General features: G+C 45.4%; 1 protein-coding gene across 1 annotated transcript in view; it reads right to left on the reverse strand.

The window, feature by feature from the left end:
* Positions 1–509: 509 nt before the first annotated feature.
* The window catches only part of stpg2 (sperm-tail PG-rich repeat containing 2), a 239,847-nt gene continuing 215,425 nt past the window's right edge, over positions 510–24,931 (reverse strand). Inside the window, exons 11-12 of the mRNA XM_060851462.1 lie at positions 9,448–9,563; positions 510–851 (exon numbers count right to left, since the gene is read on the reverse strand). Coding sequence (XP_060707445.1) covers positions 510–851; positions 9,448–9,563 — 458 coding nt within the window. The remainder of the gene's footprint in view (positions 852–9,447; positions 9,564–24,931) is intronic.

Here is a 24,931-nt window from a genome sequence, read left to right on the forward strand (position 1 = left end):
CTAACACAGGCAATGTTAACTGTCTGTCAGTCCTTCCTTTCTGAAAGGCACCTTGACTGCAGCCTGTCAGTGTGGGTAGAGGCACATATTTCTCTTGCTACCTGCTGTGAAGAGCTGAAAGACTGTGCTTTATTTACATGATTTGCGGAATCTGGGTGGTGGAAAGAAATATCTGTAATTAGAGTGCATGATGGTTGAGCACAATGATGGCTTCCTCTCTGGTTATTGTCCCAATGTTACTCAGTAACTGAACAATCACTTTTCAAAATGTTTCCTTACTCCTTCCACATTTGATATCCGTCTTCCTCAATGAGCCCCTCTGTGCCAGGCTGCGCTCCGTGTCACAATGAGGACTTGGCAGACTGCTCACTTCCCCAACGAACATAAAGCTTTAAATTTCAAATTCCGAGATAAATGGACAATTTTGAACTTATTTTCATAAATGTAGGTATAAGATCTGGTGAGGCCCCTTTCAGTCATGGCTGACCATGGGTTGCATCCTCGTTGTTCTAGCTTTCTGCTTCCCTGAGGCAATGTTGCTTGTGACTGAAGTGACCAATGCTGGAGTGACAGACCTGGTCACATATTGATCTGTTAGAGCAGCTGCACTCCTCCCTGCATGCTCGCTTGTCTGCTGCAGCGCTCAACAGCTTGTTCCCCCTTCTGTTGAGGTATTGGTTCAGGGTACTTCTCCATCTCATGCAGTCAGCTACAAGCCGCTCCCAGGGCTCTATGACAATATCAAGCGCCTTCATGTTCAAGATGCAGACGTTTTTGTAGTGCAGCTGGGGGCGCCCAGTGGGACCCTTCCCAGATACAGCTTCTCCACAGAGGATATCCTCTATGTGGTCCTGAGCAGAAAGTGCATGCTGGGAAGGCCAGCATGAGATAGGACCACTGCTTTGGACACTCCATCTTGCCAGGATATTCCCAGGATTCAGCGGATACTCCTCAAGTGGAAGCTGTTCAGTCTTCTCTCCTGTCTGGCAAATGTAGTCCACATTTCACTGACATACAGCAGTGTGCTGATGACACAGGCATTGTAGACTGACATTTTTGTCTTCACTGTCAGCTTGGGATTTGCTTGGGATCCTGCTGTCTGGGGGTGGGGAGGGGGGGTGGGGGGCAGCAGGAGGTATAACATAGGGACTCAACTTCATCTGTAGCACACTTTGTCTACAGCCAAATGCAGTGTCTGTCCTTTGCCATCATTTCCTCTCCCACACCACACCATACAAAATGGCATGAGTCTCAAGTATTATTGGCTGCCTCAGTCCCTAAACTTCTCCACCAGGCTGTCTCTGTCCCTTTCTGATACATTTCTGGAGATCTGTCTCAACTGTGTATACGAGGAGCGGGAAGATTGATTTTCTGCTCCTCAGATGCTGCCTGACCTGCTGTACTTTTCCAGCACCACTCTAGTCTTGACTCTAATCTCCACCACCTGCAGTACCCTCCTCTGCCTCAACTGTGTTTACTTTTATTTTATGTAGTTAAAAATCACACGACACCAGGTTCTAGTCCAATAGGTTTATTTGGCAGCACTAGCTTTCAGAGCCCTGCTCCTTCATCAGGTGGTTGTGGAGAATATGATCGTAAGACAGAATTAATAGCAGTGTGATGTAACTGAAGTTATATATTGAAAAAGACCCAGATTGTTTGTTAAGTCTCCCATCTTTTAGAATGACCATGTTGGTTTCAGTTCTTTCATATGTAAATCGCAAAACTTTTTTTAAAAGTTACATTCTCAAGTGAACTTTAACAATTGGAGTCATGTCGGCCCAGATAATGCATTGAAGGTGTGAGGTGCCCAGTGTGAGGCTGTCTGTGCCACAACAGTCTGACTGATTCTAATCTAAAAAAATGGATTTACAGAATTTTACATGGATTCATCCAGTTTTGAGCCAAGTAAAATGTAATTCTGTAAGTACTAATTCACCCTTCAAACTTACATGTATATGCGTGCATGTGGGTGGGTGTGTGTGGTGGGGGGAGGTACGGCATAGGTTATGAGTGTCTGTGAGAGACTGTGTGTATGTGTGTGAGTGTGAGTGTAAAAGTGTATAAGTCTATGAGACGGTGTGTGTGTGAGTGTGGGAGTGCGGGAATGTATGTGTGAGCATATGAGAGAGGGTCTGCAAGAGTGTATGGGTCTGTAGGACAGTGTGTGTGTCAGTAGGGACGCGTGTGTGTGTGCGCATGTGTGTGCGTGTGTGTATGCGCATGTGTGTGTGCGTGTGTGTATGTGCGTGTGAGAAAGAGAGAGAGAGAAAAAGTGTCTGTGTGCCCCCATGGTTACAGAACTTGGCTATCAGTTCTGCTCGGCCACTTTTCATTGCTGCCTGTCCCGAAGTCAGTGCAGCACTCCCTCAGCACTGATTCTCCGACAGTGTGGCACTCCCTCAGCACTAACCCTCTGACAGTGTGGCTCTCCCTCAGCACTGGCCCTCCATCAGTGTGGCACTCCATGGGGATGGCTTCAACTGGGACCTTGGGTTCATGTCACACTGCAGGTGACCCCATTGCACCATACACACAGACAGACCTATACACAGACACACACACAACACCCTCATACACTCACAAATACACTATAACCTGGGGACTATAAACTGGTGTTGTGTGATTTTTAACTTTGTTCATCCCAATCCAACAGCGGCATCTCCAAATCATTGATTTGATGAAGTGCCTTGTGAAGTTTCTCCATGTTAAAGGCACTACTTAAATAAAATTGGAATTCTACTATCATTCCACTGTGAACCAGCAATTAGATCCATTGAGAAGGAGAACTACTGAATTCAAGTGATTGACAGGATCATTTTATTTTCTCAGTTAGAAAAACTGAAAGCAGTCAAGAGGCCAGGTCTGTGTGTCCAGCTATCAAGAAGGCTGTGAATCAAGTCTCATTCCAGACTTGAGCAAATATATTGAGGTTGACACCTCAATGCAGACTGAGGAATTGCCACACTGACGGAAGGATAGTGCTGAGGGAGTGCCACACTGTTGGAGGATCAGTGCTGAGGGAGAGCCACACTGACAGAGGGGCAACACTGAGGGAGTGCCACACTGTCAGACGGTCAGTGCTGAGGGAGTGCAGCACTGACGGAGGGGCAATACTGAGGGAGTGCCACCCTGACGGAGGGTCAGTGCTGAGGGAGTGCCACACTGTCGGAGGGTCAGTGCTGAGGGAGTGCCACACTGTCGGAGGGTCAGTGCTGAGGGAGTGCCGCATTGTCGGTGGGTCAGTGCTGAGGGAATGCCGCACTGTTGGCAGGTCAGTACTGAGTGAGTGCCGCACTATTGGTGGGTCAGTGCTGAGGGAGTGCTGCACATTCGGAGGGTCAGTACTGAGGGAGTGCTGTACTGATGGAGGCTCAGTGCTGAGGGAGTACTGCACTGTCCCCCAACTCCTTCTCATATTTTAGCCCGAACTGTAAAGCTGGTTTTGGCTTTCCTCTCCTCGCACCCTCAATCAATATGGGGACAGCTCAGGGAACAGCAGAAAGTAGGGTACTCATTCATTCCTTCCTCAGAAAGGGGTCAACCAGACCTGAAACGTTAACTCTGATTTCTCTCCACAGATGCTGCCAGAGCTGCTGAGCCTTTCCAGCAAGTTGTGTTTTGTTTCTGATTTACAGCATCTGCAGTTGTTTTGGATGTTGTTTCATCACTAGCTTAGGGTTGACTTCAAATCTAAAGAATCGGGAGTCCAGTTCAGAAAAACGATTCCCTCTGAGCAGAACGGTTTTAGTTTTGCAAAGTTTGTAAACGTGAGAGTTTGTAGAGAAGCTTTGAAATTGTCAGAACTGGAAGGATCTACAGAACTGGTGAAACTATAAAACTCTCAGGAGTCCCAGAAGATAAACTAAACAGAGTCAGTTTAGTAAAGAGTGGAGCTAGGTCTGATATTTCTCTGGGATCGAGTGAGAGGATATTACTGACAAACAGGTGGAATGTCTTACTTGTTGTTTATTGTTAAAATCATCTAAACTCTCATGTAGAGTCATAAAGTCATCCAGCACAGGAAATAGACGCTTTGGTTCAACTAATCCATGTCATCTGAGTTTCCCAAACTCAACTAGCCCCACTTGCCTGTGTTTGGCCCACATTCCCGCAAATCTTTCCTGCTCATGCATCGTCCAAAAGTCTTTTAAATGCTATAAATGTACCTGCATCTATCACTTCCTCTGGCAGCTCATTCCATATAAAAACCACGTTCTGGGTGAAAAAGTTGCCCCTCAGGTTCCTTTTAAATCTTGCTCCTATCAACTTAAAATTATGCGCCCTAGTTTTGAACTCCCCCACCCTAAGGAAAAGACACTTGCTATTCACCTTATCCACGCCCCTCATGACTTTATAAACCTCTATAAGATCATCCTTCAACCTCCTACAGTCCAGTGAAAGAAGTCCCAGCGTATCCAGCCTCTCCTTATAGCTCAAATCCTCCACGACCAGCAACATACCGGTAAAGCATTTCTGATCCCTTTCCAATTTAATAATATCCTTCCTAGAACAAGGCAACCAGAACAATAGACAGTACTCCAGAAGAGATCTTATCAATATCCTACATAATCTCAACATGACATTCCAACTCCTATATTAATGGTCTGAGCAATGAAGGCAAGCATGTTAAATCTTTCTTAACCACCCTGTCTACCTGTGATACAAATTTCAAAAACCATATACCCTGAACCCTGAGGTCTTTCTGTTCAACAACACGACCCAGAATCCTACCATTAACTATGTACTGGAAACACTAACCAGGGCCCTACCATTAACTATATACCGTACAACATTACCCAGGAAACTACCATTAACTATATTCTGTACAACACTACCCAGGGCTCTACCATTAACTATATATTGTACAGTGTATAAATATACAAATGATTGCTTTTGTGTTTTGTATCATTAACTCATATTCTTTTATAAGAGAACATTGCAGCTCCATATGACGTCATGAAACACCATGGTAACCAAATGTAAAAATGAAACTGATGGTCTATCAAGTCAGGTTCTGGCTTCTGACTTGTCCAGTATCATAAAATATGATACTAAAGTTGATTTTGCATTATGAAGCAGTTCCCATGCCATCTAAACACATGGTGTTTCAATTGAAATCAAACTTTTGCGTAAACCATGTAAGCTGAGCATTTATAAATTCAGGAATGAAAGTTGAAATTGGGTTTTAGGTTTTCAAATTGAGCTGGCATTAGAGGTGATGAGGCTGCTCCCACTGTGAATGGTTCCCAATGAATTCATTGCTTTGTCGAAGTCAGGAGTTCTTTAAAACTCTAAATGCATTACGTTCAAACACAGTGAAGGTGCCTGACTATTTGCCATCACTCCTTCCTTTACACTGGCAACACCTGACTGTGTCTGACAGACACTGGAAAGACTGATGAACTGTTTGCCATGTAGCTCAGGAATGGTCTTTGTACTGTCTGACCAGGAATTAACTAAATTTGGGAATGCAAATTTACATTCAGCATCAATGAAAGACTTCCATTTATATTTCAACTTTCACCACCTCTGGATGACTCAAAACATTTTAAGCTAATGATATATTTTTGAAGCCTTGTGCATTTTGTGATGTAGATAATGCAGCAAATTGTGCACAAAGTGATGTAATAATGACCAGATAATCTGTATTTATTAAGTTATATTAATTGAGGGATAAATATTGACCATAACACCAGGGAGCACTCTCTTGCAATACTGGGTCATGGGTACCACCATGTCCATTCAGGAGCCCAGACAGTGTCTCAGTTTAATCTCCCACCGAAAGACAACACTCCCATCAGCACATCGTTTGCTCAGTACTGCAAAGGAGTCTCTGTTGAGGTTTTGCAGCTGAGTCTCCAAGCTGATCTTGAGCCACTACCTTTTAACTCAGAGCAAGAGTGTTACCCAGATTTTAACGTGGTTAAAATGCAAATTATGAAAATTGCAGAATTGGAAATTTTAGAGCAAAGAGAATCTTTCACAGAATCAATTTGTTAAAATGGTAACATGTAAATAAAGCCAATTATCGACTTTTTTTTCTTTTTAACTCTGACTGGGCATATATATAATTGCTGTTTTCTCTCAGTCAACTAATTGTTTACAGTCCTAAATTATTCTTGTTTATTGGTACCTGCCAGAAGGTTTCAATAGTCTATAAATCAAACCTACATGGTCAATCCCCAGAGTAGAAATCAGCCTCGCTGAAATATTTTCGGCAATTAAAATAAATAGAGTCTGTTGTACAATAGCCTTACAGACAGATGTGGTACAAAAGTGGCTTTGGAAATACAAAACTCAAATCTACCTGAACCCAATCAATCAAAACCTGACTAGTGAGAAGGAGAACTTGCTACCAGAAGGAATAGTTGAGGTAAAAAGTATAGATTAAATTACAGGGAAACTAGGTAAATGTATAAGATATAAATAAATAATCACTGTGTAGATAGAATGAGATGTCAAGATGGGAGCATTGAAAGTTGGGCCAAATGGCTTCTTTTGTTGTAGATTGTATGGAATTCTATATACATATCATCGGCATCTCCTCATATATCTGTACCACAATGGAAAGGAGATATCTATCACTCTGACCCAGATGATGATCAGGCACCGACTTTCTAATTGGTCAGCAAACTGAACATTCACTTTGGGAAAAATGTGGATGTTCAATATTGACAGAGTTGCTGAGTCTACATATCATGTTTCAAAAATACTCCATGTGTGCAGAAAAGACAGAAATAGTTTAACAAGTCAACACCGAGCTGGATGGTAATACTCTCTCTGCTACTGACTTGCACATTTCTTCCTTTTATTGTTTCCCAATGACCAGCTTAAAGGAAATGATAACAAGATTTCAAATTTTAAGGCTCTTATTGCAACAAATGAACTAAAAGCACCATTTATTAAACATTGCATAGCAAGCAACACAGGATATTTGATATTCCACTCTCTGTAAGATATTGGCTTCCACATATGAGGTGGCTCAATCATTAACACTGCTGCCTCACAGCGTCAGGGACCCTCAGGCCACTGTCTGTGTGGAGTTTGCACACATTGTCTGCGTAGGTTTCCTCCGGTTGCTCCGGTTTCCTCCCACAGTCCAAAGATGTGCAGGTGTGGGTGGATTGGCCATGCTAAATATGTGCAGGTTAGGTATGGGAAATGTGGGGTTACAGGAATTGGTTGGGTATGGGTGGGATGCTCTTTTGAGGGTCAGTGTAAATTTGATGGACTCAATGGCCTGCTTCCCACACTGTGGGGATTCTATGAAGATACCCCAGTTTGCAAAGGGTTCACCATTATGCCAAGTCACAACTTCAAAAGACTCTTCTCTCAGCTTGGAGAGAAGTCTTAGAGAATCATGAGTAGTTATTCATCACACAATTCCAGGCCTCTGACCTGCAGTATTTATAAGGTTGGTCCAGTTCAATTTCTGGTCAATGGTAACCCCGAAGACTTTAACTGTGAGCAATTTACAGACGGTAATGTCATTGAACATAAAGGGAGATGTTCATGGATTGGGATTGGAGGTGAAAATGCTAGGAACAGAGTAACATAGGAGCAGGAGTAGGCCACTCAGCCCCTCAAGCCGACTCTGCTATTCTAGATTATGGTTGAATCTTAGTGTCTGCACATTCCCAAAATCTCTTGATGTCATTAGCATCTGGACACCATCCTGCTCTAACCCCACTAATTAGAAAGAAAGTGTTATCTGATTGATGACTCTTGACTATAAATCAAATAGCCCTTCCCCATCTGTAATACATTCTTAACTGAAAAATATGAAATCTTTATGGAAGGCTGTAATGATTGTTATAAGGTCAGCCAGGTGGACCCCATATAATAATATTTCCCTGACTGGGGCTGTTAATCTGATCCAATCAGGGAGCCCTGGCTGACAGATATAAACAGGAACATCAGGCGTTCTGTTCACTCCGGGAGTTAGCTCTGAGGGAGCAGGGTCAGTGTGAAGGGCTCTCCCTGTGTAAATAAAGGGGACTTGGTTACCAGATACTGGTCTCTTTGGAGTTATTTCAAAGATGAAATCTTCCTCGTAATTTTGTTTCATGGCTTTGTTCATAGTTTTGTGTTCATTTGTTCTGTATTTGATTATGTGAGACTGTTTATGATTGAAACTCACCATGTTTGAGTGCTTTGTGCTGGGTGTGGACTCAGAGAAAAAGAAACCAAACTGCAGAAAGTTCTGGAAGCTGAAACTCAAAGCATTGAGCAGACATTTTAAAGCCTTGTCATAGAGTCTCAGAATCATACAGCACGGAAACAGACCCTTCGGTCCAACCAGTCCATGCTGACCATAATCCCAAACTAAATTAGTCTCACTTGCCTACTCCTGGCCCAGGTCTTTCTAAACTTTTCCTATTCATGAACCATCCAAATGTCTTTTAAACATTGATGTACTCACATCCACCTTCCTCAGGAAGTTCATTCCACAGGCCAACCGCGCTCTGTGAAAAAGATTTGCCCCTCTTTTTTTTGAAATCTCACTCCCCTCACCTTAAAAGTGTGGCCCTGGTCTTGAAATCCCCTATCCTAGGGAAAACTATTAATTCTATCTATACCTCTCATTATTTTATAAACTTGTATCAGGTTGCGTCTCAACTTCCTACGCTCCAGTGAAAAATGTCCTAGTCTGTCCAGCCTTTCTTTGTCAGTCAAATCTTCCAAACAGTATCATCTCTGCACAGCTCCAAGTTATAAAATATACAACAGAGGTACCACAGAGATTTATCTTCAATGTTTGCAAATGACCAGGCAATTGTGACAGATTGGTAACTCAGTGTAACCTGATTCAGGCAGATATCTTAGACCCCAGCACAATGACAACCGTCAAGAGTGGGAGTAGAGCCATCAGTCCACGATCTCCATTTGAACTTCACACTGACAGAGTCAATTTAAACATCATCATAGAATCCCTGCAGTGTGGAAGCAGACCATTCAGCCCACTGAGTCCACACTGATCCTCTGAAGAACATCCCACCCTGCATTTCCCATGGCCAGTTCACCTAACATGCACATTTGTGGACAGTAGGAGGAAACCGGAGGAAACCCAAGCAGACATGGGGAGAAGGTGCAAACTCCACACAGACAATCACCCAAGGCTGGAATAGAACCGGGGTTCTTAGTGCTGTGAGGCAGCAGTGCTAACCACTGAGCCACCATGCGGTCCACTAAATCTGAGATAGAAGATGAAAGGTTACAGAATGAGACCAGTTGTTGGACATGAGACACAGATAGCTCATGATCGAAATGAATGGCGGAACAGATTAGAAGGGCTGACTGGTCTATTTCTCTTCCATATGTTCCCCTAATATCATTGTAAAGCTTTAATCATTGGGTAGTCAAACATCTCACCAGAATCCATCTTTGTAAGGGACGCATCTTGTTTGTGGTTAAAGCAGTGGCTGCAACAAACGTGTGGCTTACCTCATAGTCTGCAGGACCAGGAGTGCGAATAGTCGGGTCTTTAAATCGCGGTTGATTTGAAATCATTAATGCCATCGTGGGTGCAGACTTGAGAATGGGTTTGTATGCACCAGGTCCTGAGAAGTAATATTAAAACAATAGCATTTAATGAATAAAATCTGACCAGCAATGACATTTTCCCCATAGGGGTCATGTATCAGAATCATGAAGCTTCTGGGTTCAGGATATGAATGAATGTCAATTCAGATGATTTCGTTACAGTGCTGTTGAGACTGCTGACAATCATGTTTCTTGCAATGCCATTTTAGAAAGTTGCAATCCAAGTTGTCTCAAAATAAATCTCCAAATCACTCTGTTTCGTTCAACAGTGTAAGAGCCCTGAACAATCAGGATTTCTGTTAAATTCAATGTTTACATTTAAAATATGAAGCAGCAAATAAATTTGAAAACATTATTCAAGGCCAAATGACCTAGTTGCTGCCATAAGCTAGTTTTGTAATAAATGGTTCCCGTAAAGATTTGGCGATGTCGGTGTTGGACTGGGGTGTACAAAATTAAAAATCACACAACACCAGGTTATAGTCCACTGGGGTGTACAAAATTAAAAATCACACAACACCAGGTTATAAGATCGTAAGACACAGAATGTATAGCAAAATAAATCTTACGATCTTATACTCCACCACCACCTGATGAAGGAGCAGCGCTCCCAAAGCTAGTGCTTCCAAATAAACCTGTTGGACTATAACCTGGTGTTGTGTGATTTTTAACTTGGTTCCTGTAAAACCATCTTTTGAAATAACGGAGTTTGGCTCATTGTGCCTGCTCCTGCACTTCATCTGGATCTCACTGGATTTGTTCCTTTCTCGAGCAGTGAGTATACAGAAGATTGGGATTGATGGAATCACCAAGGAAATTGGGAATGAGAAAAGGGTGGAAAATTGGAGTTGACATGAAAGGTAAACAATGATCTTCTTGCATGGCAGACTGGGAGTGGGCAGGGAGGTGGTGGTGAAGTAGCAATCTCTTCTTTTCTAAGGTTCCTTTCTCCTCGTGTTTATCTTGTTTCTGCTCAATGAATCCACACCATTGCTCTCAGCTTCTTCCTGTGAAAGTGAGTTCAATATTTGATGGCACGGTGGGTGGAGAAGCTTCTCCTGAATTCTCCATGATATTTATAAATGACCCATCGCAGGTGTGCGGTCTCTGGCTTGGGAGATTCCTTGATGACGTGTTAGTAATTCTCTGTTGTGTCAAACAGCACCTGTCTAAGGAGTGGCGCTCCAAAAGCTTGTGATTTCAAATAAACCTGTTGAACTATGATCTGGTGGTGTATGGCTTCCACCTTTCAATGGCTTCCATCAGCTCACACCTCAATCTTCCCTTTTCCAGGACAAAGTAGGTCCTATTGAACCTCTAATATAGGACTGCATTCAGAAATGAAGCTGTGCCTGGGTCATTCAGTGTGTGACAATTTAAACCTTAAGGCCTTAAGAAATAGGAATAGGACTAGGCCATTCAGATCCTCAAGGCTGCTCCACCATTCAATAGGATCATTGTTGAACTGACATTCCTCACTTCTACGTTCCCTGCCTTTTCCCAGTAACTATTGTTTCCCCGACTGACCAAGAATCTCTCTCCTCCAGACGTCTGGTGGTGAGGGAGCGGCGGTGAAGGAGGCCCAGGACCTCCATGTCCTCGGCAGAGTGGGAGGGGGAGTTGAAATGTTGGGCTACAGGGTGGTGTGGTTGATTGGTGCGGGTATCTTGGAGATGTTCCCTAAAGCGCTCTGCTAGGAGGCGCCCAGTCTCTCCAATGTAGAGGAGACCGAATCGGGAGCAACGGATACAATAAATGATATTGGTGGATGTGCAGGTAAAACTTTGATGGATGTGGAAGGCTCCTTTAAGGCCTTGGATGGAGGTGAGGGAGGAGGTGTGGGCACAGGTTTTACAGTTCCTGCGATGGCAGGGGAAAGTGCCAGGATGGGAGGGTGGGTGGTAGGGGGGGGGCGTGGACCTGACCAGGTAGTCACGGAGGGAACGGTCTTTGCGGAAGGCGGAAAGGGGTGGGGAGGGAAGTATATCCCTGGTGGTGGGGTCTTTTTGGAGGTGGCGGAAATGTCAGCAGATGATTTAGTTTATGCAAAGGTTTGTAGGGTGGAAGTTGAGCATCAGGGGCATTCTGTCCTTGTTACGGTTGGAGGGGTGGGGTCTGAGGGTGGAGGTGCGGGATGTGGACGAGATGCATTGGAGGACATCTTTAACCATGTGGTAAGGGAAGTTGCGGTCTCTAAAGAAGGAGGCCATCTGGTGTGTTCTATGGTGGAACTGGTCAGGTTGGACAAGCTAGGAGGTTTTAGAACACAGGAGACTGAGGAGGGGCCTTATAGAAGTGTATAAGATCATAAGAGGCCTGGATAGGGTGAATGTAGTCAGTCTTTTTCCAAAGGCTGGGAAATCGAGGACTAGAGGGCACCTGTTTAAGGTTAGAGGGGAAAGAACAAAAGGGAACCTGAGGAGCAACTTTTTTACCCAAAGGGTGGCATGAGCTGCCAGTGGAAGTGGTTGAAGCGGGTACATTAACAACATTTTAAAAGCATTTGGACAAATACATGGATAGGAAAGGATTAGAAGGACGTGGGCCTAGTGCAGGAAAATGGGGTGAGTATGGATGGATATTTTGGTCAGCGTGGACCAATTTAGGGCAAAGGGCATGTCTCTATCTCAATGACTCTGAGAGAAGAATTTCCTCCTCATCTCAGTCTTAAATTGGTGCCCCTTCATTCTGAGGAGAAAGTGAGGTCTGCAGATGCTGGAGATCAGAGCTGAAAATGTGTTGCTGGAAAAGCGCAGCAGGCCAGGCAGCATCCCAGGAGCAGGAGAATCGACATTTCGGGAAGAAGGGCTTATGCCCGAAACGTCGAATCTCCTGCTCCTTGGATGCTGCCTGGCCTGCTGCGCTTTTCCAGCAACACATTTTCACCCCTTCATTCTGAGACTGTGCCCTCTGGCCCTAGATGTTCCCATGAGGGGGACCACCCTCTCAGCATTGACCCTGTCCAGCCCCTTCAGAAACTGATACGTATCAATGAGGTCACCTCTCACTCTTCTCAACGCCAGTCAGTAGAGCCCCAACCTGTTTAGCTTTTTCTCACAAGACAATCGCTCCATACTGAGGATTTGTTGCACAACATTCACTCAGCTCCCTGGAGTTGCTCACACGCACAGCAGTCTGCATTTAGATTATTACCAAATCTATTATTAGGAGGCCCCAGCCCACCCTGATGCCATTTTTCCCAAGGCAAATTCCTCCTTGTGTAGGAGATCACTCGCATCAGGGCTCTGCTTCCATTTCTATAGGGACTCCCTGCATTGCACATGACTCTAGGCCAAAGAAACAGACATGGGAAAAGAACTGGCTGATCCACAAGGTTTTTTTTGTGATTACCCTGGGAATGCTGCTAAAATCTGCAGATTCTCAACGACAACAAGAAAAACAATTGTTTTTTTCAGTCAGAATTCGAGGAAGGAGTAAAGGAAAGAAAGTCTAAGAGATTTCAGAGTGAGGGTAAGTTTTGGGTGATGAAAATGAACATTTTAGTCTTAAATAGTACAAAGAAAAAGGTACAGATGAATCTCAAACAGGGGGCACAGAATAGCAGCAATGATATTCATACTTCTTCCCTGAACTAATGATGTTAAGGTGCCAGTGGTGCACTGGGGTGCATAAAGTCAGATGTCACACGACACCAGGTTATTGTCCAACAGATTTATTTGAAATCACAAGCTTTTGGAGCGCTGCTTTCAAATAAACTTGTTGGACAATACCTTGGTGTCGTGTGACTTCTGACTTTCCCAGCACTTAGTGGAAAGCCAGTACATGTCACAGTGTCACTGTAAGTAACTTGGACAACACTTCCATTGTGGTAAAAAAGGCAAATATAGTGCAGTTTGGCTCATTATGTGCCCTTCTATCAACCTGCGAACAATTTGCACTTAGATAGTGGGACTTGCACTATTTACCAATGCCACACAAAATGTGCAGAGAGACACAAACACGGGTTGGATTTGTAACATCAGGACTAAGTGACAGAGCTGCTAACAACAGCGATGGTACAGCTGGTATAGTCAGTGCAGACTCACTCGCTTGGGTGTCAGGTCACTGGAATCAACAATGCGGAGCATCATTAGAGCAAGATGGAATAGATTGCTCCCACTGTTCATCTCTCCTGGTGCTGTAACCTCCTCTGCTGGTCACTGTTTCCCTCTCCTGGTGCTGTAACCTCCTCTGCTGGTCACTGTTGCACTCTCTTGGTGCTGTAACCTCCTCTGCCGGTCACTGTTGCACTCTCTTGGTGTTATAATCTCCTCTGCTGGTCACTGTTTCACTGTCTTGGTGCTATAATCTCCTCTGCTGGTCACTGTTTCCCTCTGTTGGTGTTGTATCCTCCTCTACTGGTCACTGATCCATCTCCTGGTGATGTAACCTCCTCTGCTGGTCACTGTTCCACTCTCTTGGAGTTATAACCTCCTCTGCTGGTCACTGTTTCCCTCTGTTGGTGTTGTATCCTTCTCTACTGATCATTGTTTCCCTCTCCTGGTGATGTAACCTCCTCTGCTGGTCACTGTTTCACTGTCTTGGGTGTTATAATCTCCTCTGCTGGTCACTGTTCCTCTCTCCTGGTGATGTAACCTCCTCTGCTGGTCATTGTTCCTCTCTCCTGGTCACTGTTTCCCCCTCTGCTGGTCACTGTTTCCCTCTCCTGGTGCTGTAACCTCCTCTGCTGGTCACTGTTCCCTCTCCTGGCGATGTAACCTCCTCTGCCGGTCACTGTTCCACTCTCTTGGTGTTATAATCTCCTCTGCTGGTCACTGTTTCCCTCTCCTGGTGATGTAACCTCCTCTGCTGGTCACTGTTCCACTCTCAGTTTTATAATTTCCTCTGCTGGTCACTGTTCCTCTCTCTTGGTGTTATAATCTCCTCTGCTGGTCACTGTTTCACTGTCTTGGTGTTATAATCTCCTCTGCTGGCCACTGTTCCTCTCTCTTGGTGTTATAATCTCCTCTGCTGGTCACTGTTCCCTCTCCTGGTGATGTAACCTCCTCTGCTGGTCACTGTTTCACTGTCTTGGTGCTATAATCTCCTCTGCTGGTCACTGTTTCCCTCTGTTGGTGTTGTATCCTCCTCTACTGGTCACTGATCCATCTCCTGGTGATGTAACCTCCTCTGCTGGTCACTGTTCCACTCTCTTGGTGTTATAACCTCCTCTGCTGGTCACTGTTTCCCTCTGTTGGTGTTGTATCCTTCTCTACTGATCATTGTTTCCCTCTCCTGGTGATGTAACCTCCTCTGCTGGTCATTGTTCCTCTCTCCTGGTCACTGTTTCCCTCTCCTGGTGCTGTAACCTCCTCTGCTGGTCACTGTTCCTCTCTCCTGGCGATGTAACCTCCTCTGCCGGTCACTGTTCCACTCTCTTGGTGTTATAATCTCCTCTGCTGGTCACTGTTTCCCTCTCCTGGTGATGTAACCTCCTCTGCTGGTCACTGTTCCACTCTCTTGGTTTTATAATTTCCTCTGCTGGCCACTGTTGCACTCTCTTGGTGTTATAATCTCCTCTGCTGGTCACTGTTTCACTGTCTTGGTGTTATAATCTCCTCTGCTGGCCACTGTTTCACTCTCTTGGTGTTATAATCTCCTCTGCTGGTCACTGTTCCCTCTCCTGGTGATGTAACCTCCTCTGCTGGTCACTGTTTCCCTCTGTTGGTGGTGTATCCTCCTCTACTGGTCACTGATCCCTCTCCTGGTGATGTAACCTCCTCTGCTGGTCACTGTTTCCCTCTCCTGGTGATGTAACCTCCTCTGCTGGTCACTGTTTTCCTCTCCTGGTATTGTTTCCCCCTCTGCTAGTCACTGTTCCTTTCTCCTGGTATGGTTTCCCCTCTGCTGGTCACTGTTCCTCTCTCCTGGTGCTATGGTGTTGAGGATATCACTGAGTGGTGATTTGTTCTGGGAACAGTATGTGGTAAGATGGGGCTGGAATTGGACATGGCGGAGGTCACAGGGAGGGGACGTGATAATGCCATCTTAGTTAAACACGGTGGGAAAAAGCATTACACCTTAAGGTGGAAATCCCTCCAAGAACCTCGACACAATCACATCTTAACCAAACAAAAAACATAAAGTAAGAATTGTAAATGTCACCCATTTCAGAGGCTTAGTTAAGAGTCAACCCCAAAACTGTGGGTTAAATTTCCTAGCTACCATCAATTCTGAGAAAGGGTCACTGAACCCAAAACATTAACTCTGATTTCTCTTCACAGACGCTGCCAGATCTGCTGAGCTTTTCCAGCAATTCCAGTTTTTGTTTCTAATTTTGCTGGAGGTCTAGGGTTCACCTGTAGGTCAGACCGGGTGAGGATGGCAGATTTCCTTCCCCAAAGGGCATGAGTAAAGCAGATGGGTTTTAAAGCAATAAATAAAGGTGACCATTCCCAAGAATACATTTCAATTCCAGATTTGTTGATTGATTTTTAACCTAATTTCACCAGCTGTTGTGGGATTTGAACCTACAGCCTCTAGATGACCAGCACAGTGGCATTCGCAGTCTGTTACCATCACCCCTTCACATCCAGCCTGATTGGCCTTCAGAAAATCTGATTATGCTTGCAGCATTTGTACCTTATTTGTGTCATGTCACAGAAGCTGAGCACTGAGAGGTAGCCGTTCCACACAACGCTGCATTGTGTTAGCTAAAGCATTTCGCTACAGAAGTCAATCAAGTCTGCTGGCAGGTAGACTCTCAAGTGCTTTAACTACAGGGATTTTAAAAATGCAGCCTTTATTCAGTTGACAGATTGGTGGTTCACAATCCACCTCGATTTCTCTCGCTTCTCCTCAACAAACTCCTTTGAGACTTCTTGCCCATCGCCTTCAATCATTCTACCATGGGGAAATGAAATGGAGCTGATTCCTGGACCTCCATGTTGTTGTAGGTGTGCACACTGGCTCACAACTCCAGCAACTGCCAAATTCTACTTCAGGTATGTTGCGGGGGGGGAGGGGGGTGGCAGCATGTATCGAGGGAGGTGAATAAATCAGTTCCCAGTCTTCACTGATCAGAAACCTCAGATGTTCAGCACATCACACCTCCTCTGGTGCAGCCGAGTCAGCCCTGAGCAAACACTGCGGTGCTTACAAATAAAACCAGGTAACATTGAACAGTGAGACCTTCCAAATTCCAGCTGCTTGTGTCCTCTATCACAGCATCACCTCCATCCTCGACTTCCTTTGACTTAAGGTTCTTCCATAGCCTCACCCCTCCCTATCTCTGTATCTTCTCCACAACCCTCCAAGATATATCTGCTACTCTAATTCATACAATCCCTACAGTGTGGAAACAGGCCCTTCAGCCCAAAAGGTCCACACCGATCCACCAAAGAGTAACCACCCAGACTCGTTCCCATACATTTCCCTTGACTCATGCACCTAACCTGCACATCCTTGAACACTGTGGATAATTTAGCATGGCCAATTTACCCTAACCTGCACATCTTTGGATTGTGGGAGGAAACCAGAGCACCCGGATTAAACCCACTCAGACACTGGGAGGATGTGCAAACTCCACACAGACAGTCACCTGAGGCTGGAATCAAACCTGGTCCCTGGTGCTGTGAGTCAGCAGTGCTAACCAGGCCTCTCAGCATCCCCAGTGGCTTCAGCTCTGCAACTCCCTCCTTCCAGCTGTTGGCCTCATTTTCCTGCTTTAACATGCTCCTTCAAAACCCACCTCATCCACCAAGCTTTTGTTTCTATCTCCCTATTTTGCTTAAAAATGCCTCTAGGAAGCACTTATGACAGTGCGGTGGAATGTAAATGGATGTTGTTGTTGGTGTTGCTGTAAAATGGAGCTGGGCTGCTGGGTGAGGGCCAACAGTTACAGCCCAGGGACCCAACAAGTGGGGCAGACACTCCACATTCATCCCCTGACAGCCCTCTCTGAAATATCACTGGCCCATTCCAAAAGCTGAGCTTCAGTAAGGAGTGAGAAACTTGACACACCATTTCTTTTACATGGAGTGACCTCTGCTGGTAAAAGTGAGTCACTCGGGCAAAACTGCCATTGCTGGCAAAATGGGACATTATATTGTTCGGTAAAACAGCAAATCGATTACTGTACATCCTGCTTTCTCTGCCAGCTCAGAACTGATCACTTGTTTATTAAAGGCACTAGGACTTTCTACCTTTGCTGAGGTGATAGAACATAGAACAGAACCACACAGGAACAGGGCCTGTGTTGTGCTGAACATGACATCAAATAAAACGAAGCCCTTCTGCCTGCCCTGGGCCCACACCCCTCCATGCCTTGCCTATTCATGAGCTTATCTAAAAGTCTCTTATTGTATCTGCCTCCAACACCACCACCTCTGGCCGCTCCTGTGTGATCTTGGAGTCCCAGCTCCTCAGGCTGTTCTATTGTTGCGTTCCTGTGTTCACTTTCCTGTCTTTTCTCTGAAGTCTGATTCCAGGCCAGCTCAGTGGATGCTCTGGGTAAGCGAGTACTCAGAGCGGGCCGGTCTGTGTCTCACGCCGCTGACCACCCACAACAGTGTCACCGCAACACCCAGGGGTGGCCCGGGAACTCCACTGGCAATCCGAATCCAACAGCCTGGCATCGGAAACGGGAGTGCGACCGGGGAACTGAGCCCTGGGCTTCATACAGACCGTCACAGGGGGGTGGGGGTGAGGCTGGCCCTAGCTGCGGGAGAGACCCCATCCCGGCCTCCCGGGAGGGGGTGGGGCAGGAGAACAACCCCTCGGAGAGGGGAGGGAGGGATTGGTGTCGGAAGATGGGAAGGGTTTTGCCAACCTGTCCCCTGAGTAACAGGAAGGTCATTCAGCCCCTGGCCAAAGCAGCAGACGCACATTATACTCTTGAGTCCGACACTGTTTAGAAAGGGCTCAGGGCTTTAACACTGTCCTGGGATCTGAGAATGCCGTTTCCCCAAACCCTGGCTGACCCTCGCCAAGTCCCCCTCCTCACCCCCTTTGCTCTGGGATCCCACAATGTTCCTGGTGAATGCAACAACATCAATGGCCACCACTCCTCCCAGCAACAACTATCCAACCAGCCTCTAATATTCGTTTTAATTTGCTGATGGGGGTGTGGGCATCACTGGGAGGACCACCATTTGATGCCCATCCCTCACTGCCTGTGAACTGAGTGATGTATTCGGCCATTGCAGAGGGCAGTTAAGAGTCAACCGCGTTGCTGCTGTAGGCCAGACCAGAGAAGGGTGGCAGATTTCCTTCCCTAAACAGAATTAGTGAAGCAGATGGGTTTTTAAGAATAAATGGCCATGTTTATATGGTTGCTATTCATCCTGATTTAATTCAAAAGTTTTTTTCCTATTAAATTCAAAGTTCATCAGCTGTCACAGGATTCGAACCTGTATTCCCAAGAATATTGATCTAGATTTCTGGGTTACTAGTCTGAGGAGTCAATGGTGCAAGGTTACCATCTCTTACAACTGAATGTCACAATCTCCTTTAAATGTACACAGGAAAACAGGAACAGGGGTAAGCCATTCAGCCCCTCCAGCCTGTTCTGCCATTCAATGAGATCATGGCTGATCTGTGGCCTAACTCCATATCCTTTAATACCTTTGCTGAACAAAAGGTTATCTATCTCAGATTTAAAATTAACGACTGATCCAACATCCACTGTCATTTTTGGAAGAGAGTTCCAAACCTCTCCCACCCTTTGTGTGTCAAAGTACTTCCTAACATCACTGCTGAACGCTCTGGCCCTAATTCTCAGATTGTGCCCTGATACTGACTCTCACTCTGGTCTGAAGCAGCTGGGTGGTTTGGCGCGAACCTCTCCCCCCCAAGGGGGTTTGGACTGGGGTTGGTCACACTGTAACATGTGTGTCCTGAGGTGAACACAGGCAGGAGAGAAATCTCCTGTGGAGCAGGAGGGAAAACACTCTGACAGAGCCTCCATTACAGAGGACCCCAATCATGGGGGCAGCCCAAAGGTGACCATTTAGGTGCCTGAGGGCCATTTGATTCCAACTAGCTTTCCCCACGGGACTGACAAGAACCGTCCAGTCGGCCTCTGACCAGTGAGAGTTGGCTTGCCAGCTACCCTCAGTCCAGCCTGCACATTCCCAGAAGAGGGAATCTTGCCCTGTCTCTGTTCACCCCATTCCCCTGCAGTTCCCTATCTCCACATCCCAGCAACAACCTTCGTTTGGTACAACTTACATGGTGTGAATTAATAATACCATACATTTATTTAGCACCATCACCATGGTGAAACTTTCCAAGGTACTTCACAGAAGCAGTATCAATTAACATTTGACACTGAGTCACATCAGGACATATTCGGAGAGGCGGCCATTCAGCCCCTCGAGCCTGCTCTGCAATTCAGTATGATCATGGGTGATCTCATCTCGGCTTCAGCTTCCCTTTCCTACCCACTCTCCATAACCCTTTAAGCTGTTGCTAATTACAAATCCATTTATCTCCTGCTTAAATGTACTCAATGTCCCAGCCTACACTGCACTCTAGGGTAGTGCATTTCACAGCTTCACAAGTAATTCCTCCGCATCTCTGTTTTAAATCAGCTACCCCCTTTCATCCTAATGCCATGACCCCTCGTTTCAGATTGCCCCACAAGGGGAAACATCTGGTAGAGGTAGGTTTTAAAGAAGAGACAATTGGAAAGATTTCAGGAGAGAACTTCAGAGTTTCAGGCAGAAGGAGAAAAGAGAGAAATAGCTGGATATCAATCACAGAGCCACAAGGAGCGTCCTTCCTTTCACTGATTTCAGAACCATTTAGGGTTCCATCTGCTGGCTTGGACCACCATTGGCATCCAACTGATACTCTGAGTCCAAGGACAAAAAAATACCTTCGTCAAAGAATGTGGTGCTGAAAAAGCACAGCCAGTCAGGCAGCATCCAAGAAACAGGAGAGTCGATGTTTCGTACATAAACTCTTCATCAGGAAGGGCTTATGTCTGAAACATTGACTCTCCTGATCCTTGGATGCTGCACACTCTCAACTCTGACTCTCCAGCATCTGCAGTCCTTACTTTCTCCCAGAAAAATACCCAGCACAGGAATGCTGAGCAGATCAAAACTTTTCATGGATTATCCATTCTTGAGACTACAATCTCCACACACTGACTGCCAGTTAACGTGCAGCTTAGGACTACATTACACTGGCAGCTTTATGCTATAATGTAGGAGCATACATCAATTTTCCTTGGCTTTCCTGAGCCAAGTTAAAGACCAGAACCAGAGTGAAACTGCAGTGGGCAACCTCTACCGGAAGGGATGGTGCCCACACCCACTATCCTGCCCTGTTTGCTGTCTCAGGCTCTATCAGGATTCTCTGTAACCTTGCTGTGGGGCCACCTGACCCCTAGATGACCCCACAATGTAATATCTTCTCTATCTGGCTGGACAGACCTTCTTCAGCATGACATTCCAACTCAAAGGCCACCGTAACCTTCAGCCATTATTCCCATACTCTCCAATCAAACTCTCACAGGCCTGAGCTCTTTCTAAACTCTCCTATCTGCATCCTAATTCACGCCACGTCCCTATCTCCTCTGCACCCACTGAGCTACGTTGAATCAGAGTCCCTACAGTTCAGAAAGAGGCTGTTCAGCCCATCGAATCTGCACTGACCCTGTGTAGGGTATCTCACCCTAACCCAGTCCCCCACCCTGTCCCAAAACCCCAGATTTACTGTGGCTAATCCATCTAGCCTGCACATCCCTGAATACTACAGATAATTTCCCATGGCCAATCCAACTAACCCGCACACCTTTGGAAGGAAACTGGAGCACCCGGAGGAAACCCATGCAGACCCAGGGCGAAGGTGCAAACTCAACTCAGATAGTCGCCCAAGGCTGGCTTCGAACCTGGACTCCTTGTGCTGCGAGGCAGCAGTGCTAACCACTAAGCCACAGCGCTACCTTCCAGAACCATCAGCACCTCAACTGTGAAATTTAAGTCCTCATGTTCATCCACCATGTCATCCTTATATATTCAACTGCTCAAATCCCCCACTACCTCCCTCCCTTACCATCCATCTTCAAAGCATTCCCTAAATCCCACTTCTTTGGCTAAACATTTGATCACACATCCTAATGTCTCTGTGCGAGCCAATGTTGGATTTTGTTTGAACATTATTCCAGTGAAGTACCTCAGGATGTTTACAATGTCATTGGTACTACATAAAGACATTTTCATTGTGAAAAACAATCTCTGTATTTGCTCCAATTAAACTTTACAAACACCCTGAAACAATATTCTGTTTGACTGACTAAGATCCAGTCAAAACTAAACACAATCCCCACGGCTCTACATTGCAGTAGAGTGTGAGTCAGTTAATTAAATGCTGCACTAAATTATATCTGCTCAGTTCAGGCAGTGAGTTTCACATTTCCTCTTTGAATCTATACGAGGTTCACATCAACCAAGACTCAAACAAATCTTCTGCCTCACAGCAACAAAACAAATTGAAAAGTCAAGTTATCCATTCCTGGAAGAATGAAAACATCACCAATTTCCCTGCACTGGTTTGCAACAAAAAGAATAATTGCAAAAGGTGAGCTCAGAATATCCTCGAGGTTTTGTCGAAGTGTCGTCATGGACACAGTGCAGCCATGTTTTCTATGGCAGCCATTATCTCACAAAGGAGGCCAGGCACCATGGCAACACACGCTGACAAAACGTGGCCTGCTTTTAGCTTGGCAGTGCTTCCTTTAACTCAGGACAAAAAGAATTAAAAGTAAATGAGCCAAACTCAGATCATGGTCCTAACCTGAATCAATACTTACTTTTCATTTATTCTTTCATGAGGTATGGGTATCACTGGCAGAACCAGAATTTATAGCCCATTGATAATTCCCATAGAGAACGTTAACAATCACACAACACCAGGTTATAGTCCAACAAGTTTAATTGGAAGCACTAGCTTTCGAAGCGATACTCCTTCATAGGTGGTTGAAGCATCCACCTGATGAAGGAGCGGTACTCAGAAAGCTAGTGCTTCCAATTAAACTTGTTGGACTATAACCTGGTGTTGTGATTTTTAACTTTGTACAACCCAGTCCAACACCGGCATCTCCAAATCATGACTCCCATACAGAAAGTGTTGGTGAGCTGTCTTCTTGAAGCACTACAGTCTGTGTTCTGTAGGGAGGGATGCTGTTAGGGAGGGAGTCCCAGGAGTTTGTCCCATCAACAGTGAAGGAATGGTGATATATTTCCAATGGCGTGTGCTTGGAAGGGAAGATAAAGATGGTGGTGCGCCCATGGTTCTGCTTGCCTTCTTCTTTCACATGGTACAGGCTGTGTATTTGGAAGATGTTGTGAAAGGAGACCTAGTAAGTTCCATAGCGCACCTTATAGATATGGCTACCGCTCCACACTACCGGTGAGGAGAGTGAAGGTTCAACTTTATGTAGGGAGCATCAGTTAAGCAGACTGTGCTAGATGGTTTTGAACTTCTTGGGTTTTGGCAAGGGGTGAATACCGCATCACATTCCTGACTTGTGTGCTTAGGCTTTGGAGATTCCGGAGTTGATTTACTTGCTGCAGGACCCCCAGCATCTGACCTGCTCTTGTATCCTCAGTATTTATATGGTTACACACATACACAGCCACTCCAAGAGTCCAAGTGCAGTGGTCTCATGTCATTCACAGCAGTGGCTTCCTGCTCCAGATGAGGTCCATGCAGAAGAGAAAAATATAGATGGAATGCTGGTGCTGGGAGATTCACTGATGGTTTCTGGCCTCTGTCCAAACATGGATAAAGCAGCTGAAATGCAGAGTGAGCATCAAAACAGCATTTGACATAGTGTGCTATCAAGGAGCCCGAACAAGCCTGGAGCAAATGGGAATCAGGGAGAAACTCTCTGCTTGTTGGACTCAATGCTGGCACAGATGAGTGTTAGAGGTCAGTATCTCAGTTCCAGGACATCTCTGCAGGGATTCCTCAGGGCAGTCTCCTCGACCCAACCATCTTCAGCTACTGCATCAATAACTTTCCTTCCATCGTAAGGTCAGAACTGAGATATTTACTAATTATTGCACAATGTTCAGCACCATTCCTGATACAATCAGGCCATTGTCATATGCAGCAAGACCTGGAGACCAACCAGGCTTGGATTATTCGGTGGCAAATTACATTTGTGTTCCACATGTGCCAGCAATGACCATCTCCAATAATAGAGAATCTAACCATTTGATGTTCAGTACCATCATTGAAAACCCAAAGATCAACATCCTGGTCATTACCACTGAACAGAAACTGAACTGGACTAGCCATATAAATACTGTGGCAGCAAGAGAAGGTCAGAAGCTAGGAAATCCTGCAGCAAGTCACTCACCTCCTGACCCTCCAAAGCCGTTCAGGAGACATGAGTAGGATAAAACATACAAGTGGTAATATGGAGTGTTTGTGATAAATTCGGATAAATAATCACCTGTACTTAATCTGCATATAAACTTGTGGGCAGCAGGGTGGCTCAGTGGTTAGCAATGTTACTTCACAGCGCCAGGCAGCCAGATTTGATTCCAGCCTCAGGCGATTGTCAGTGTGGAGTTTGCACATTCTCCCTGTGTCTGCGTGGGTTTCCTCCGGGTGCTCCGGTTTCCTCCCACAATCCAAAGATGTGCAGGTTAGGTGAATTGGCCATGCTAAATTGCCCATAGTGTTAGGTACATTTGTCAGGGCTAAATGTAGGGGAATCGGTCTGGGTGGGTTACCCTTCGGAGGGTCAGTGTGGACGTGTTGGGCAGAAGGGCCTGTTTCCATACTGTAGGAAATCTAATCCAATAATCTAAGCAGCAAAGATCAGAATAGTTGTAGCAATCTGGATAAGGAATCCACAGGATGATTGAGGGATTTATTTCAGAGCAGCACATTTTTGGACCAGTGAGCCAGTTCTATTCCACCTGGTATGGTGTGATGTGATAGGATTAATTAATCACTTCGCAGTAAAGGCACCCTTACATAATATGGTCACAGCATCATTGAATCTTTCTTCCAGTTTAAGAGGGAGAAGGTTGGGTCTAAGTGTTTTAAACCTGTATAAGATCAACTGTGTAGGTATAAAGGCTCACCAACTGAAATAAGGTGGGAATCTAGGCTAGGGAATAGATCAATAAAGACACAATGGCAGAAATTTAACAGGATAATTCATAAAATTCAGAATGAGTATATTCCTACTATACAGAGTTCTATGGGGAGAAATCATGCAGTCATCGAGTCATAGAGAATGTACAGCATGGAAACAGACCCTTCAGTCCAACCCGTCCATGCTGACCAGCTGTCCCAAACTAATCTAATTCCATTTGCCAGCACTTGGCCCATATGCTTCTAAACACTTTCTATTCTTATACCCATCCAAATGTCTTTTAAATGTTGTAATTGTACCAGCCTCCACCACCTCCTTTGG

Source organism: Hemiscyllium ocellatum, chromosome 36 (genome assembly GCF_020745735.1).
Source record: "Hemiscyllium ocellatum isolate sHemOce1 chromosome 36, sHemOce1.pat.X.cur, whole genome shotgun sequence".
NCBI classification, from domain to species: Eukaryota; Metazoa; Chordata; class Chondrichthyes; order Orectolobiformes; family Hemiscylliidae; genus Hemiscyllium; species Hemiscyllium ocellatum.